The sequence below is a fragment of the Ostrea edulis genome, chromosome 1 (assembly GCF_947568905.1).
Source record: "Ostrea edulis chromosome 1, xbOstEdul1.1, whole genome shotgun sequence".
In the NCBI taxonomy this organism is placed as follows: domain Eukaryota; kingdom Metazoa; phylum Mollusca; class Bivalvia; order Ostreida; family Ostreidae; genus Ostrea; species Ostrea edulis.
Window position 1 is genome coordinate 105,161,547 of NC_079164.1, and position 15,763 is coordinate 105,177,309.

Genomic DNA, 15,763 nt, shown 5'->3' on the forward strand with positions numbered 1-15,763 from the left:
ATATGACCTACTTTTTGATTTGATAAGATCAAGCTCGTTGAGATGAACATTTCCGCTTCTACAACTTATTATAAAATATTAATAGTTTCTGAGATATTCTCAAAAACATTTGGACCCTTCTGAATCCCTAATTTAAAGGGCCAGCCCGTTTTGCTTGATATCGTAAGAAAGGCCTTGTCATTTTAAACATTTTTTGCTCAACAAGTATTTAGAAATTCTTTACCGTTCTCGAGTTATCTCTACAAGAAATATTTAGGGGCCAAACTGTAGCTCCCTAACGGGGCCACATAGGGAAAAAACGAAATGTACATATAGTTTAGATTATCATTCTGAACAACTTTTGTTCAATAATGCTTTTCAAAATATTTGTCGTTTTCAAGATATGAGGCGTCAATTATTTATGATTTTGGCCCTTAAAATCCCTTATTACGTAACATATGACCTACTTTTTGATTGGATAAGAACAAGCTCGTTGAGATGAACATTTCCGCTTCAATGACTTATTACAAAATATTAATAGTTTCTGAGATATTCTCATAAACCTTTGGACCCTTCTGGGCTCCTAATTTAAAGGGTCAGCCCCTTTTGCTTGATATCGTAAGAAAGGTCATGACATTTCAAACATTTTTTGTTCAACAAGTATTTAGAAATTCTTTACCGTTCTCGAGTTATTTCTAGAAGTAATTTTTAGGGGCCAAACTGTAGCTCCCTAACGGGGCCACATAGGGTAAAAACGAAATATGCATATTGTTCAGATCATCATTCTGAACAACTTTTGTTCTTTATTGCTTTTCAAAATATTTGTCGTTTTCGAGATACAAGGGGTAAAAATTTTATGGTTTTGGCCCTTAAAATCCCTTATTACGTGACATATGACCTAAATTTTTATATGAATAGATTTGGATTGTTGAGATGAACATTTTTTGTTCTTTGACTTATACCAAAATATTAACGATTTTTGAGATATTTGATGTAGACTTTGAGCCCTTCTAGATCCCTAATTTAAGGGGCTAGCCCCTAAATCTTGATATTTTCGAAAAGGTCTCGTAAATGTGCACAACTTCTGTTCTATATGTCTTAACAAAATATTTGGAAGAAAAAAGATATTGGAGATCAAAGGTCAAAAATCGCCGAAATCGGCGAAAAAGTTTGGCATCCATTTTTTCAGGTCCAGGCGAGCGTTTAGGCAAATCGCCTCCGGTAAAATCGAATCCCCCACAAATCTTCTAAAATGTTTACTCTATCTTGTGTAGAAATTTCAAGACTCTAGCTTCAAAACTAACGGAGGAGATGTGTGGACAACAAGACCCTTCAAAAAGTCACTAAAAGAGAGATAACTCCTGACCGGAAGTGACGTCAAGCACGAAATTTTGCAAGCAAAGTCTCGTCACCAAAAGACATCTTTCCTGAAAATTTCGTGAAAATCGATCAAGAAATGGCTGAGAAAAACGCGTGTACTACCAAGGAAAATAATAATAATAATAATAATAATAACTAGACACGATCTCGTTGCGAGCAACGAGTAGGTCTTCCGTCCGATTTGTTGATGCACTCGGAGTTAAAAAAAAGAAAAGAAAAGACAAATGAGTCCCAATTTAGTTTCCGACTTTAAGACACTTTAGATATAATCAATTTTTCATATCATAAGCTTCTGAAGCAAAGTTGCGGTGAAATTCGTTTGAAATTCGACTCTCCAGGCGAGCCATAAGGCCCGCGGGCCTATTTCTTGATGTCATTTGTTAGCCCTCTATAGACTCAACAACTTTAGTTCTATATGTCTTTACAAAATATTTACCTGTAAAAAGTTATTGAGATCAACCGATATCGACAAAAAATCGACTCTACAGGCGAGCCATTAGGACCATAGGCCTATTTCTTGATATCAATCGATAGATCTCGATAAACTGAACAACTTTTGTTCAATATGTCCTTACAAAATATTTACCAGTTACAAGTTTTTGAAATCGACTGATATCGACAAAAATTGACTCTACAGGCGAGCCATGAGGCCCACAGACCCATTTTTTGATATTGATCGATAGGTTATGACACATTCAACAACTTTTGTTCAATAATGCTTTTCAAAAAATATGTCGTTTTAAAGATATGAGGCGTCAAATATTTACGATTTTGGCCCTTAAAATCTCTAATTACGTAACATATGACCTACTTTTTGATTTGATAAGATCAAGCTCGTTGAGATGAACATTTCCGCTTCTACAACTTATTATAAAATATTAATAGTTTCTGAGATATTCTCAAAAACATTTGGAGCCTTCTGAACCCCTAATTTAAAGGGCCAGCCCGTTTTGCTTGATATCGTAAGAAAGGCCTTGTCATTTTAAACATTTTTTGCTCAACAAGTATTTAGAAATTCTTTACCGTTCTCGAGTTATCTCTACAAGAAATATTTAGGGGCCAAACTGTAGCTCCCTAACGGGGCCACATAGGGAAAAAACGAAATGTACATATTGTTTAGATTATCATTCTGAACAACTTTTGTTCAATAATGCTTTTCAAAATATTTGTCGTTTTCAAGATATGAGGCGTCAATTATTTATGATTTTGGCCCTTAAAATCCCTTATTACGTAACATATGACCTACTTTTTCATTTGATAAGAACAAGCTCGTTTAGATGAACATTTCCGCTTCAATGACTTATTACAAAATATTAATAGTTTCTGAGATATTCTCATAAACCTTTGGACCCTTCTGGGCCCCTAATTTAAAGGGTCAGCCCCTTTTGCTTGATATTGTAAGAAAGGTCATGACATTTCAAACATTTTTTGTTCAACAAGTATTTAGAAATTCTTTACCGTTCTCGAGTTATTTCTAGAAGTAATTTTTAGGGGCCAAACTGTAGCTCCCTAACGGGGCCACATAGGGTAAAAACGAAATATGCATATTGTTCAGATCATCATTCTGAACAACTTTTGTTCTTTATTGCTTTTCAAAATATTTGTCGTTTTCGAGATACAAGGGGTAAAAAATTTCTGGTTTTGGCCCTTAAAATCCCTTATTACGTAACATATGACCTAAATTTTTATATGAATAGATTTGGATTGTTGAGATGAACATTTTTTGTTCTTTGACTTATACCAAAATATTAACGATTTTTGAGATATTTGATGTAGACTTTGAGCCCTTCTAGATCCCTAATTTAAGGGGCTAGCCCCTAAATCTTGATATTTTCGAAAAGATCTCGTAAATGTGCACAACTTTTGTTCTACATGTCTTAACAAAATATTTGCAAGAAAAAAGATATTGGAGATCAAAGGTCAAAAATCGCCGAAATCGGCGAAAAAGTTTGGCATCCATTTTTTCAGGTCCAGGCGAGCGTTTAGGCAAATCGCCTCCGGTAAAATCGAATCCCCCACAAATCTTCTAAAATGTTTACTCTATCTTGTGTAGAAATTTCAAGACTCTAGCTTCAAAACTAACGGAGGAGATGTGTGGACAACAAGACCCTTCAAAAAGTCACTAAAAGAGAGATAACTCCTGACCGGAAGTGACGTCAAGCACGAAATTTTGCAAGCAAAGTCTCGTCATCACAAGACATCTTTCCTGAAAATTTCGTGAAAATCGATCGAGAAATGGCTGAGAAAAACGCGTGTACTACCAAGGAAAATAATAATAATAATAATAATAATGAAGAAGAAGAACGCGAACAATAATAGTAAGGTCTTCCGCAGGAGACGGAAGACCTTAATGAAGAAGAAGAACGCGAACAATAATAGTAAGGTCTTCCGCAGGAGACGGAAGACCTTAATAACTAGAAACTCATTACTAGTAATGAGTAGGTCTTCCGTTAGACCACTTCCGGTAAAGAGCTTTCTGTTCCTACGAAAACCATTTAAATATATCAGAAAATAAGCCTTAACAATGAATGAGAAATGTATTATCGAACCTTTTACTCATTTCTCGTAACTTCCGGTGATGACCGGAAGTACTTTTATTATGCGTTTTCCCATAAATGACAGCGACTCTTTACTGTCTATATTCCCTGAAAATTTCACGTCTCTATCTGAAAGAGTTCTCAAAAAAAGAAGTAAACCTAAGAAAGAAAAAGTAGTAGGTTACTACCGACCGGAAGTCAATTTTGAAAAACAAAATTATCAAAACTTTAGAAGTTGATACTTTTATTAAGACATGTGAAAATCATATGAAAGACTTCAAATATAAGCGAGATTTATGGGGACAAAGAGATAAAAAGTAAAAAGGTATTTTATCAAGAAACCGGAAGTAGTTGTTTTGACTACCAACGGAGTCAATATTCTTTTGACACTTTCAAAGAGACTTAATAAACTAGTATAGGTTTCAATTTAAAAGAAAAAAATTGAAATTTGCGATTCTTTCAATCACTTACGGTGACGACAGGAAGTGACGGTCGACATGTTCAACCCCCTACTGCACGACTGCAAACGGAGATTTATAATTTCTGAATAATTGATGAAGGTATATTTTACCTTTTCCAAGAAAATTGCTGGACAAAATTCCTTTTGAGAAACAGAAAATCGCCCATATTTTCCGACCGGAAGTGAATTTTGTAAAAAGAAAAATAGTTATAGCAAGGTCCTTTCATAAGACATTATTCCTGAAAATTTCAAGAAAATTTATCCACCATCTCTGAGAAATCACTGGAAGAAATCGGATAATCGACATTTTTCAAATACTTCCGGTATAGACCGGAAGTGACGGACAAAAAAATTGAATGTATGTGTACAATGGACTAATGTTAGTTGATCAACTCTACAAGTTTCAAACGTGTATCTATATTCATTATTGAGAAACTGAAAAAACAAGGTTTGAATATGTCCACCCCATATCTCACGACCGGAAGTGAATTTTACAAAAATATTTAAATTTACTCTACACATTTATAGTGTCTATAACATATGTAAAATTCAAATCATTAACTTGTTTTATGACCGAGATTTATGGCACTGAAAAATGAGAGAATGAACAGACTTTCTTTGATATAACCGGAAGTTGGAGTTTCAACTTCCGGTGGGGTCAATAGTTTTTGAGAATTAGAACGAGACCTAATAAACCGATATAGGTTTCATTTTCAAAGAAAAAAGTTTTAAATTTATGATTTATTAATCACTTCCGGTGACGACCGGAAGTGACGGCCGACATTCTTACCCCCCTACTACATGCCTACAAAGTGAGGTCTATTAAATCTGAAAATTTGGTGACTCTATCTTTTACCGTTTCTGAGAAAAACGATTGACAATGAAAACAGCTCATAAGCCGTATTTGCCGACCGGAAGTAAATTTTACAAAAATATTTGACGTTACTCTAGACATTTATAGTGACTATAATATATGTAAAACTCAACTCATTAACTAGTTTCATGACCGAGATTTATGGCACTGAAAAATGAGAGAATGAATAGTCTTTCTTTGATATAACCGGAAGTTGGAGATTCAACTTCCGGTGGGGTCAACATTTTTTGAGATTTAGAACGAGATATAGTAAACCAAAGTAGGTTTCAATTTAAAAGAAAAAAGTTTGAAATTAATGATTTATTTAATCACTTCCGGTGACGACCGGAAGTGACGGCGACAAAAAATATTACGTGCATGCACCATAGAGAATATAGATCTATCATCCCTGAAAGTTTCATTCGATTATCTTTAGTGGTTTTCAAGTTTACCCCCGGACAAAGTTTCTTTCAAAAACCGGAAAATCGGACGTATCTGACGAACGGAAGTGAATTTTGGAAAAATGAAAAAAATGCCTCGAGGTACCATCGTTCCCTATAACTTGTGAAAGTTTCAGGAAAATCCATCCAACGGTCTCGGAGACGAAAGGGAAAAAAAAAAAAATAATAATAATAAACAGTAGAATCACTAGAAGGTCTTCCGTTGGAAACGGAAGACCTTAATAATAATAAGAAACAGAGTAAAAACAATATGTTCCCAAACTTTGTTTGGGGAACATAAAAATATGGATCTAATCAAAATTAGATGTACAGATCCGTTCACACACTTGCTACACTAACCCTGTACATGTAGCAAACTAAAGGATCTACTTTAGAATAGATTGAAATAATATTGACAAAACATTCGACTTTGTCTTAATCTCTCATATACTCTATAATAATACTACTGTTTAATAGTTGCTCGATTTGTCTTCTGATACCCAATTTTCTTGGCCTCATCTGATTAAAGGCAGCTACCTGGTCTGCCTACACTACACCTCACCACATTTTTTTTTTATAACTTTCCAACATCTGCCTGTATGCAGCAACAGATGGGCTATGTGGTTATTTATGATATTTCCCTTATAGTAACCTTTCTAACTACAAGTACAGTATTATGTACGCAAGCCAGGATCCAATGTCTAGCCTCTATGTGAGGTATTAAAGCCATCTTTAAAATGAAAGTATGTTAAAGTTCTATATACTCTGCAAATTACTTTCATTTTTCTTTTTCAGTAAAATTTAGAGAGTTAAACAAAACACACACAAAAAATGCATTATACAATTAACCTACTTTTATCTCAACATGCAGAATTGATCACAAAAACATTTTTCATTAATGGTCTTTATTACAAAAATGACAAAAAACTTCAATTTCATACCTACATGTACACATTTTGCATAAAATCTGACAATTTTCGCTATCAAATTTATTGAACAAAACTATTTCACAATATTAATATCACTATTCCCAGCTTTTTGTAACATTTAAATGTTCTAAATAATTTTTCAAAGAAATATCCTCAGGCCATTTTTTCTGTTTCTTTGCCTCCTTCATTCTTTCAAACTTTTCTTGAGGTTTTCCTAATGCTTTCATGTAACCATATTCCTCCTCCTACAAAAATAAAACATGACCATGGATCACAGAGCTCATCTAAGCAATTGCTTTAAAAAATCCCAATTATGGCCACATTTGAATCTGCACTATATACCACAGGAGTCTGAAGTTTGATTACACTTGTAAATAAATTGAAAAAAAAAATCCAGAAAAGAATTATCCACCATCTTCTATGAAAAAACAGAAGATGGTGGATACCCCCCCCCCCCCCCCCCCCCCCCCCAATCAAGATATGAGACTTCTGTTTATAAACAAACTTAATTCAAAGAATTTTCCTGATATTTTAAAATATTTACATTTCCAATGTTTTTGCCTTTGATATCTCTACAAATTGTAATGATAACCTGAATCACAGGCACTTGTTTCTGTAAATGACTTATGACCTTTGTTGTTATTAGTATACAGAGGTCATAAGTCATTTACAGAAACAAGTGCCTGTGGATAAGAGGCAATGAATGCAGTCATGTCATACATGGTTTTTAAGTTGAATGATTGCACAATACAACGGTAGTAAATACATTTGCATCGCATATTCCCTGGAAGCTCAAAAGGCTGACATTCTCACGGGGTGCCATTCTGTGTCATTTGAAGCTAGGTACCTTGTGTTTTATTAGTATACAGAGGTCATAAGTCATTTACAGAAACAAGTGCCTGTGGCCTGAATGTGAACAATTTGCATATGAATCTTAATAATATAGTACATGTATCATAATGGCTCGGAATTCTGACACAGATGAAAGGAGAATGTAAATATAAATAATCTACCGTACATGGCAGGAGTACATTGGAATATTAATCGGACATACAGTTCCTGGGTTTTTTTAAGGTCTTGATTTCAAGGGCCTGGGCCTTTCCAATTGGGAAAAATAGCGACATTTGCTTGAAATTGGGAAAAAAGTTTCATACAAGGAAGTAGGGAGAAAACCAATCCAGAGTGTATTAAGGTAGTACTCTACATCGTCATAATGGCTGACTTCCATTAAAAACATGGATGAAAAAATCGATATCAGCAATATTTGTCTTTTCCTTTTCCATTAAAATACCTAGCCGAGTAGCTCAGTAGGTTTGAATACCGACTGCTGAACTGTAGGTCGCAGGTTCGAGTCCAGCAGGGGTTTTAAATTTTTTTCAGATTACCTTCTACTAAAACTGTATTTTTTGACAAAATAAAGTAAATTTGAAAATTTTCAACTTCAAAATATTGTTGTACATATCCTCCACTTTTCATCTACATCAAATTTCTCTGGTGTAGCATACCTCCTTAAGGTATAATTGGACTCATGACTTTCAATTTGGTCAAAGTTTACCTCATTCAAATAAGTAGAGGTCAAAAAATTAGGTTTACTTCACAATTTTGAAGCAAAAATTGTAATCTGCGGGCTTGTGAAGAAGATTTATGAACAATTAGGCTACTCTGCTTGCTTTCATTGTTTGGGAATTTCAAAGCAAAAATTGGGAAAAATACCTGCTTTTTAGCATTGGGAATGGGGCCGTATTTCGGCCCCCTACAGACCCTAAAAAAATCCTTGGGTTCTAATGGGATCCTTCATCATCGCAAACCACGCCGGGTTATTGTTTCATTCTATTTCACAATATTTTGTGAAAGAGAATGAATAACCCATGGTTTGTGACGATGGAGGTTCTTGAGAAGAATATTTAAAAGCAATTTTTCCACTTAAAACTTATAATCCCTAATAATGCCCTGCCCTCTGGTGCAATGGAGTTAAAAAAAATTAAACTAGTTCTAATTGTAACGGGGACCGTTACAGATGTTCCCCAAACCTCCCCCAATTAAAAAGTGATGTCCTTGTGAATATATAGCAAAAAATCATTTTATTTTAGCCTTTAATTACATGTAGTACGTTCAATATGGTCATTTCAGTACCAAGAAATGAAAGAAAGCGTTGCACGTGCATACACGCGCACGCGTGTATGATTCCGAATTTTTGTTGATGTCGTTCAACAGGCATTTGTATCATATACCCACAGTATGAATTTCATAACGTTTCCACCAAATATAAGGAAGTTATAGCGATTTTAAAATCGTCCAATCAGAAATCAGCACACGTGCATGCACGTGATGAGCAGTAATTCTAACCACAGCAATTTGTAAGGAGTACCAAGATACATCTAAACCCCTAATATGAATAGAATTTGATGAAAAACAAAAACGTTATCGTCCTTTAAAAATTGAACATTTAAAAAACGTTGCACGCGCATGCGCGTGTGCGTTGGCATTTTTTGTTCCACCAACATATAGATACACATATTGTCTACATATGCTGTGAATATCATCTCATTCGCTTCATAAATAAGATAGTTACAAACGTTTTAGCATTATCCAATCAAAATGAAGCGCACGTGTATGCGCGTGCAAATTGGTAATTTTGACTATGTAAATCAGTTAAAGGACACATCGCATGTTTTTAAACTTTTTAATTTTTTCAGCAAAATTAATTCATTTCATGCCTAAAACTACTTTACATGTGTTTTAAATGAAACAGTTTGCGTAGTTTTCGAGTTTGAAAGCGATGAAATTCAAATCTTGCGATATGCATATTTTCTTCGATATTTTACGCGCCATTATCTGTGACGTCATATGCGACCTCGAGCGAGAAGATTTGAAAACAGTTGTTAGCCATTTCATAAACAGATTAGATTTAATTGACAAACAAACAATTATCACATTAACGGCTTGTAAATAACACTGCATTAGGGTGTTTTGTGCCGTTTAAGGGTGTACTTGCTGTCAGTAGAGAGGCTTTGGACTGTGTTTTTTTCAATTTCCGAAGGAAGGTATGAGGGACAAGACGTGAATATTTTTTGTCGGCACAACGACTTTGCCATAAAAAACCCAGTAGAATTTGTCCCTGTACTTTTTTAAACAAGCACTTGGACAAAGACGTAGATAAACTGCGAGAAAATGGTTCTATCGAAGCTACCCACTGTTACATATAGGCCTACGGCTTATGCTTTCCGTTCTGCTCTCAAATTCAATACACACTCGCATCAACTGACCTTCACCTTGTAACACCATATAGGCAGAACTTCGCTAGCAGTGTCTACCAACTGGTAGTTTTAAAAAAGAAATTTGAAGATGAAAGATAATTGAACTTTCAATTATAAATAATAAAATATGATATTTTCCAACTTTGAATTGAATTATAATGCTTTCATTTTTTTTAAAGGAACACGTACGTGTTTACAACAACGTACTAGCACGCCGCGCTCCCACTTCCTAAGTAACAACGTGTAGATAACAACAACAAAAATGATTAATAAAATTGCTTGAATAAAATAATTAAAGGGTATTGGGATTTTCACCATAAGTTTGATAATTTTCATTATTTTTTTTTTTTTTTTTTTCGAAATGCACCCGTGACAGTAGGCCTAGTTGTCAATGATACATAATCGTATCATAATTTAGATCTATCTAACTTCTCCAAAATAAATTTAATAATAATTGCACTGTTTATTTTCAAAAAGCAACAACGCTAATTACAGTTGTTTACAGAAATGACATTACCATATTCTGTTTAGACAGTGATCCCATGTAAACATTATTTACTCCCAGATTTCATACTCGCTTTCCTCGCTACATTTGGGCCGCTATTTGTATGCACTGGTGGCTAAAAGATATAAGACTCGGGAAATTTGTTAACATCGAAATAAATGTTATCCATGGTAAATTTATTAGGCCCCTAAATCCTGAGTTTTTAAAAATATCTAACACTACTTTTACAACAAGTTGATCGACGAAGGTCGCATATGACGTCACTGTACCACGTGACTACCTATCTAATTAACTAGGCTTTTTGAAATCAGGGCTTAGATTTAAGTCCGTATTGTGGCTAATTATCGCAATACTTCAGCGAACGAACTATTACAATTAATTTCTATAAGCATAAGGAAGACAAAATGCATATAATTTTGTATACTTTGAAAACACGATATGTGTCCTTTAAGGGTCTCAATATCTACCTATGATATGAATTTCAAGCCATTTCAATGAACAACAAAAAAGTTAGACTGATTCCAAAGTTAGCGTACAAATTTTGTAATGCGCGTGCACGCGCATGCGTGCGCGTGCTGGCAAAATAACTATTATTTTTCATATGTACAAATGATATACTATCATCCTATTTAGGTTTTATATCGCTTCCTTCAATATTCTGATTTTCCATTTTTTGTACCAAAATTGCAATGCACGTGCGCGCGCGTGCATGCACGTGCAAACAAAATGACTATCACTATGCACATCTACAAACGCTATACTATCATCCTGGAAAGTTTCATATCGATCCCTTTTGTAGTTTCTGAGAACACTACCGGACAAAAAAGTACCGGAGAAAAAGAATAATAATAATAATAATAATAATAATAATAAGAAACAGAGTAAAAACAATATGTTCCCAAACTTTGTTTGGGGAACATAATTAGAACTAGGTAGGACTCTTGCATGTGTAGCGGTCAGCCGGGTTTAATCGCCGGTGGCCAGATAGCTCAGTTGGTAGAGCACCCGACTAGAGATTCAGGGACTGGGTTCGATCCTGATCTGGTCCATTGCATTTTCTCCCTTCCTGTTACATTTGGTGCTAAAACCAACCCCTGGAACTGACAGGTGAAAATGCTTGCCAGGGGATTAAGATCCTGGGTTGATTGTCTTCAAGTGTGAAGACATTTCAGGAGGGAGGAATGTAGTGGTCAGCCTGGTTCGATCGCCAGTCAGCAGTGGCCAGATAGCTCAGTTGGTAGAGCACCTGACAAGAGATTCAGGGAGCCCGGGTTCAAATCCCGGTCTGGTTCATTGCATTTTCTCCCTTCCTGTTACACTTGTATATCCATTTGTCAAATTGTTCATCTGTGGTTTCAAAGAATTTTCCTAACACACACAATAGCATAAATATATACCTATGTAAAATATTGAACCTCTTTTGTGATCTGACCCTGAACCCATAGAACAAACTTAAAACCATGTTGCATGAGGAAGTTTGTATCTCAATGTGACAAACTGTAAGGTGATTAGAACCTACTGTCCCCACCACAGGCAATTATATTGCTTGGGTTCAAATTCACAATAAAAGACTTAAATTCAAACCCAACTGATATAATTGTCTGTGGTCCCCACGAGGGATCTACTCTTGCCATTATATGGACATTTAATATATAAATGAATAAAGTTAATTTTAATGAACTGTCCTTTTTCTATTGATTTACTTACTGCAACATTTGTTCACTAGATAGGAGACATGAATGGATCAAGTTTGAATCAATATAGTTTCTGAAAATACTTACTTTAGTTAGATACGGATTCTGTAAAATCTTAACATTGGTTTCTTCTCGAATTAACGCCTGGACTGCTCTAGCCTTCTGACTAGGGGAAATAACTGGTAGATAACGATGTTTGCTGCAAGAATATGTAAATTTGATTAATTCCCAATATAAATATTCAGCACACATCTTAAAATGATCATTGATGCATAAAAAACTTTACTGATATTCAGTATAAACAAAACACAAGTGTTTGACTTAGTGCTGGTTGTATATTGCAGGCTTGCTTGTGTTTCTGTGATATGCTAATTTTTTCATTACATACATGTATTTACATACAGAGTAATGTTTTCGTTGCTATACAAAACCCTGATATAACACCATCCCCGGTCAATCAGCATATCATAAGGACAGAATGGTTAGAAACCATTATGATATAATACCAGCTAGCCTAATTCTTGCCAAGTAATTAAAGTCTTCAAGAGTAATTTTTTCTGAAAATGTGACTTTAAGAAAAATGTGCATAATCTGGTACACTACTATACTGAAGCAGATTAAAGCAACCGTTAAAGATGGCTTAGTGTAAACAATGGATAGAGCTGCAAAATGTCTTTTTGCTCATGGATGCTTTTTTTTGTATTTTTAAAAGTATTCACTTCCACCTATTTATAGACACAAGCTTGTCAACATTACATATAAATAATGGTTTTAATATTGTAAAAACTTCCAATTCTTGTGTAATTTTATTCCTTTGCAAGAGAAAATACTGTATGGAATTTATGATAAATCTGCAAGTTTGGATTAATCCAAGTTGAACATGGAAGAAAGATTTCAGTTGAAGAGTTAGGTATACCTACAGCACACATTATTTCAGAAAGTTCAGATTAGTTAACTGGAAAGACAACCCTAACATTGTTCTTTTATGAGTAAAGCATTGCTTGCTGATATCGTAAATAACAGTCCTTAACAGCAAAAATCCTTGATTAATGATTAAATCAACAGCCATCTATCCTATATTTTAAATTACCCATCACTAAGAGCGAGGCCATTGAATTTTAATTTATGACGTCACACCGTCGGTGCAGGTTTATTTCATCAGCAGCACTGTAAACATGACAAGTCACGAACAGTGAAGTTTGAAGCCGTATAAACCTGAGCCCATTCTTTTGCAAGAAGAAATTAAGAAAGGAAGACATTCAGTCAAGTCGCACACCAGGCAGACATGTTTCTTCATACAAATGTCCCAAACCTCAACTTGTGATTACGCAAATGATGGGTCCACAGTTTACATAGACCCCCTAGTCTTTTCTTTTCAGATGACTTGGTTGGGTCAAGGATTTCGAGAGAAAAAAAAAAAAAAGATGTTTTTTTTTTTTTTTTTTTTACATCTCCCCTTCGCATTAGTGTAATTGCTTCACAGGAAGGCATCAACCTATTTATTCGTAAAATCTACCACATGCACATAACTGATGATCTTAGAATCTCATCAAAACCAGAACAGACGGTGTGACGTCAAGATTATTGATTTTTGTGGTCTTGAATACAAAAGAGTTCCACATCATGAAAGCCTCTATAGATGGCGGGAATTTCAATTTTTAACGTTTTCAAATTAGCACTGAAGCTTATCTAGGCCATATATCAACTAGGGCTGAAATGATACGTCCCCTTCACGATGCAATACTTATGCCACGATTCAATACGATACATGTATATTATAGAAGAAACCAATAATAACTTTGAAGAAACATTTCATTACGACGACTCCGTCACAATTTCAAAAGTAAGCAATTACTAAAACCTCCGAACGTTAAAATGCCTGTTGTTTCTGTAGTTTAAACTGATAAGTTCATTATTTTTGTCACACTCGAAGCTAATGACAGCCTGACCATTATCGGGCACCATTCTGTCCCTCGTGCATGAAAACTAATAAGTACAGGTCAAGCCCAATGTAATTTACCAAACCTGATTTCACAAAATGTATCAAATCGAAGATCGAGACAATGAATCGAACATTGAATCGAGCGTTTATATTGAACAGTATCGATACTGCGTAGAATCTTTTCAGCCCCAATATCAACAGAATAGTATGACAAATTTTTATCACATAATTAATCCTATCATTTATCATGTAAAAATTTTTGGGTTGTCTTTCCCTTTAAACTAAAAGTGATCATAAAAGCACACATTAAGCATACTATATGATACCAAATATCATACACCTATTTACTGGTTATTCGGACAATAGCAAGTTTATTGTCCCCCAAGACAGCAACTATTTCCCTCGGCTGCGCTTCGGGAAATAGTTGCTGTCTTGGGGGACAATAAACTTCCTATCGTCCCCTAGTCAGTAAATAGGTGTTTTATTATACCGAAGTAGACTTTACTTGTGTCAGACATACCAAAGTAGACTTTACTTGTGTCAGACATAGCAAAGGGAAGTAAACTAACATTCAGCATTAGATGGAATGATCGAGGTGATCCGAGTGGTAAACTAATAGAGTTATCAGACTCTGACGTCACAGAAAAGAAAATGCGGGAAAATATAGCATCCGGTAAATAGTTTCAAGACTATTTTCTTAGTGCAGATAGTTCAGAAACTATTTCATGGCTAGCGTTATCCTGAAGAAATAGCAAATTTATTCACCTAACATTTATATAGCAAAAACATTCTGAGGTATTTAATAAAGTGAAATATTCATTTTCCAATGTTTTGCCATTGATATCTTAAACAAATTTATAATATTTAATAACGTTTTCTTCTACAATAATTTGTCTACCAGGTTGGGAACACTTCCCCACTAGCGAGATATTCTCGCTAAAACGCGATTATCCCTCTTCAGTGAGATATAAACATTACCATAAACAGGTGGTTCGGTGTCTATATTGAAAATAAAGGCAAATCCCGTGCGACGCTGAATAAGTGCGACACACACTCAACATGATGCAAATTGTTTCTATGAAATTGACAACATAGTCAAGAAATTGCATATCAAAGTTGCTGCGTAAGAGGGAAGCAGTCTGAAATCCAATACACATTGCGAATGTTTTTGTTTTGATTAATATATTTGCAGAAGTATCGGACATTTTAGCACTTTTTCTTCTTTTCACGTGAAACACGAAGAGATGTACTCCAAGGGCGTTTTTCTCGGTTGTACGAGATATATTTACTCTCGCTAGAGAGGGATAATCGCGTTTTAGCGAGAATATCTCACTATAGGGGAAGTGTTCCCAATCTGTTAAGGCATGACTGTATCCATGACCTCTTATCTCCAAAAATAGCCACACAAAATTAATAGACAGAGGAGACTCGAACTAGTATCTTGCATAGCACATAATAATACAAGCATCTTAAACAACTTGCATTGAGTTTTTAATCAGTGTATGTGTGAACAAAACACTTCATTATTACCCTGCTCTCATTAATCCTGGCCATTTAGGTCTCTTTTTGAAATATTGCAGTACCCGTGTCAGCTGCATGCCCTTTCTACAAAGTGAAAGTAAAAGTTTAGATAACTTGTTCAATCTATATTCGTAAATACTGACAATTCTTTTTTAATTTTATTGAATGTACGAAGGAATCAGTCTTATTCATACATTTAACATTTATATACAATGTTCCATTAATCTAAATATCACATTAATTTCAAAAGTCGTAGAGAAAATTTG

The 15,763-nt window shown here is 34.8% G+C and overlaps 1 protein-coding gene across 1 annotated transcript; it reads right to left on the bottom strand.

Moving 5' to 3' along the window:
- Window positions 1–6,537: 6,537 nt before the first annotated feature.
- On the bottom strand, window positions 6,538–15,607 carry LOC125668213 (ribosomal protein 63, mitochondrial-like). Its single transcript, XM_048902063.2, has 3 exons — window positions 15,507–15,607; window positions 12,122–12,233; window positions 6,538–6,823 (listed from the first exon to the last, which is right to left on the bottom strand). The coding sequence occupies exons 1-3, from the start codon at window positions 15,572–15,574 to the stop codon at window positions 6,674–6,676; spliced, it is 330 nt and encodes a 109-aa protein (XP_048758020.2). The 5' UTR covers window positions 15,575–15,607; the 3' UTR covers window positions 6,538–6,673.
- Window positions 15,608–15,763: the final 156 nt, after the last annotated feature.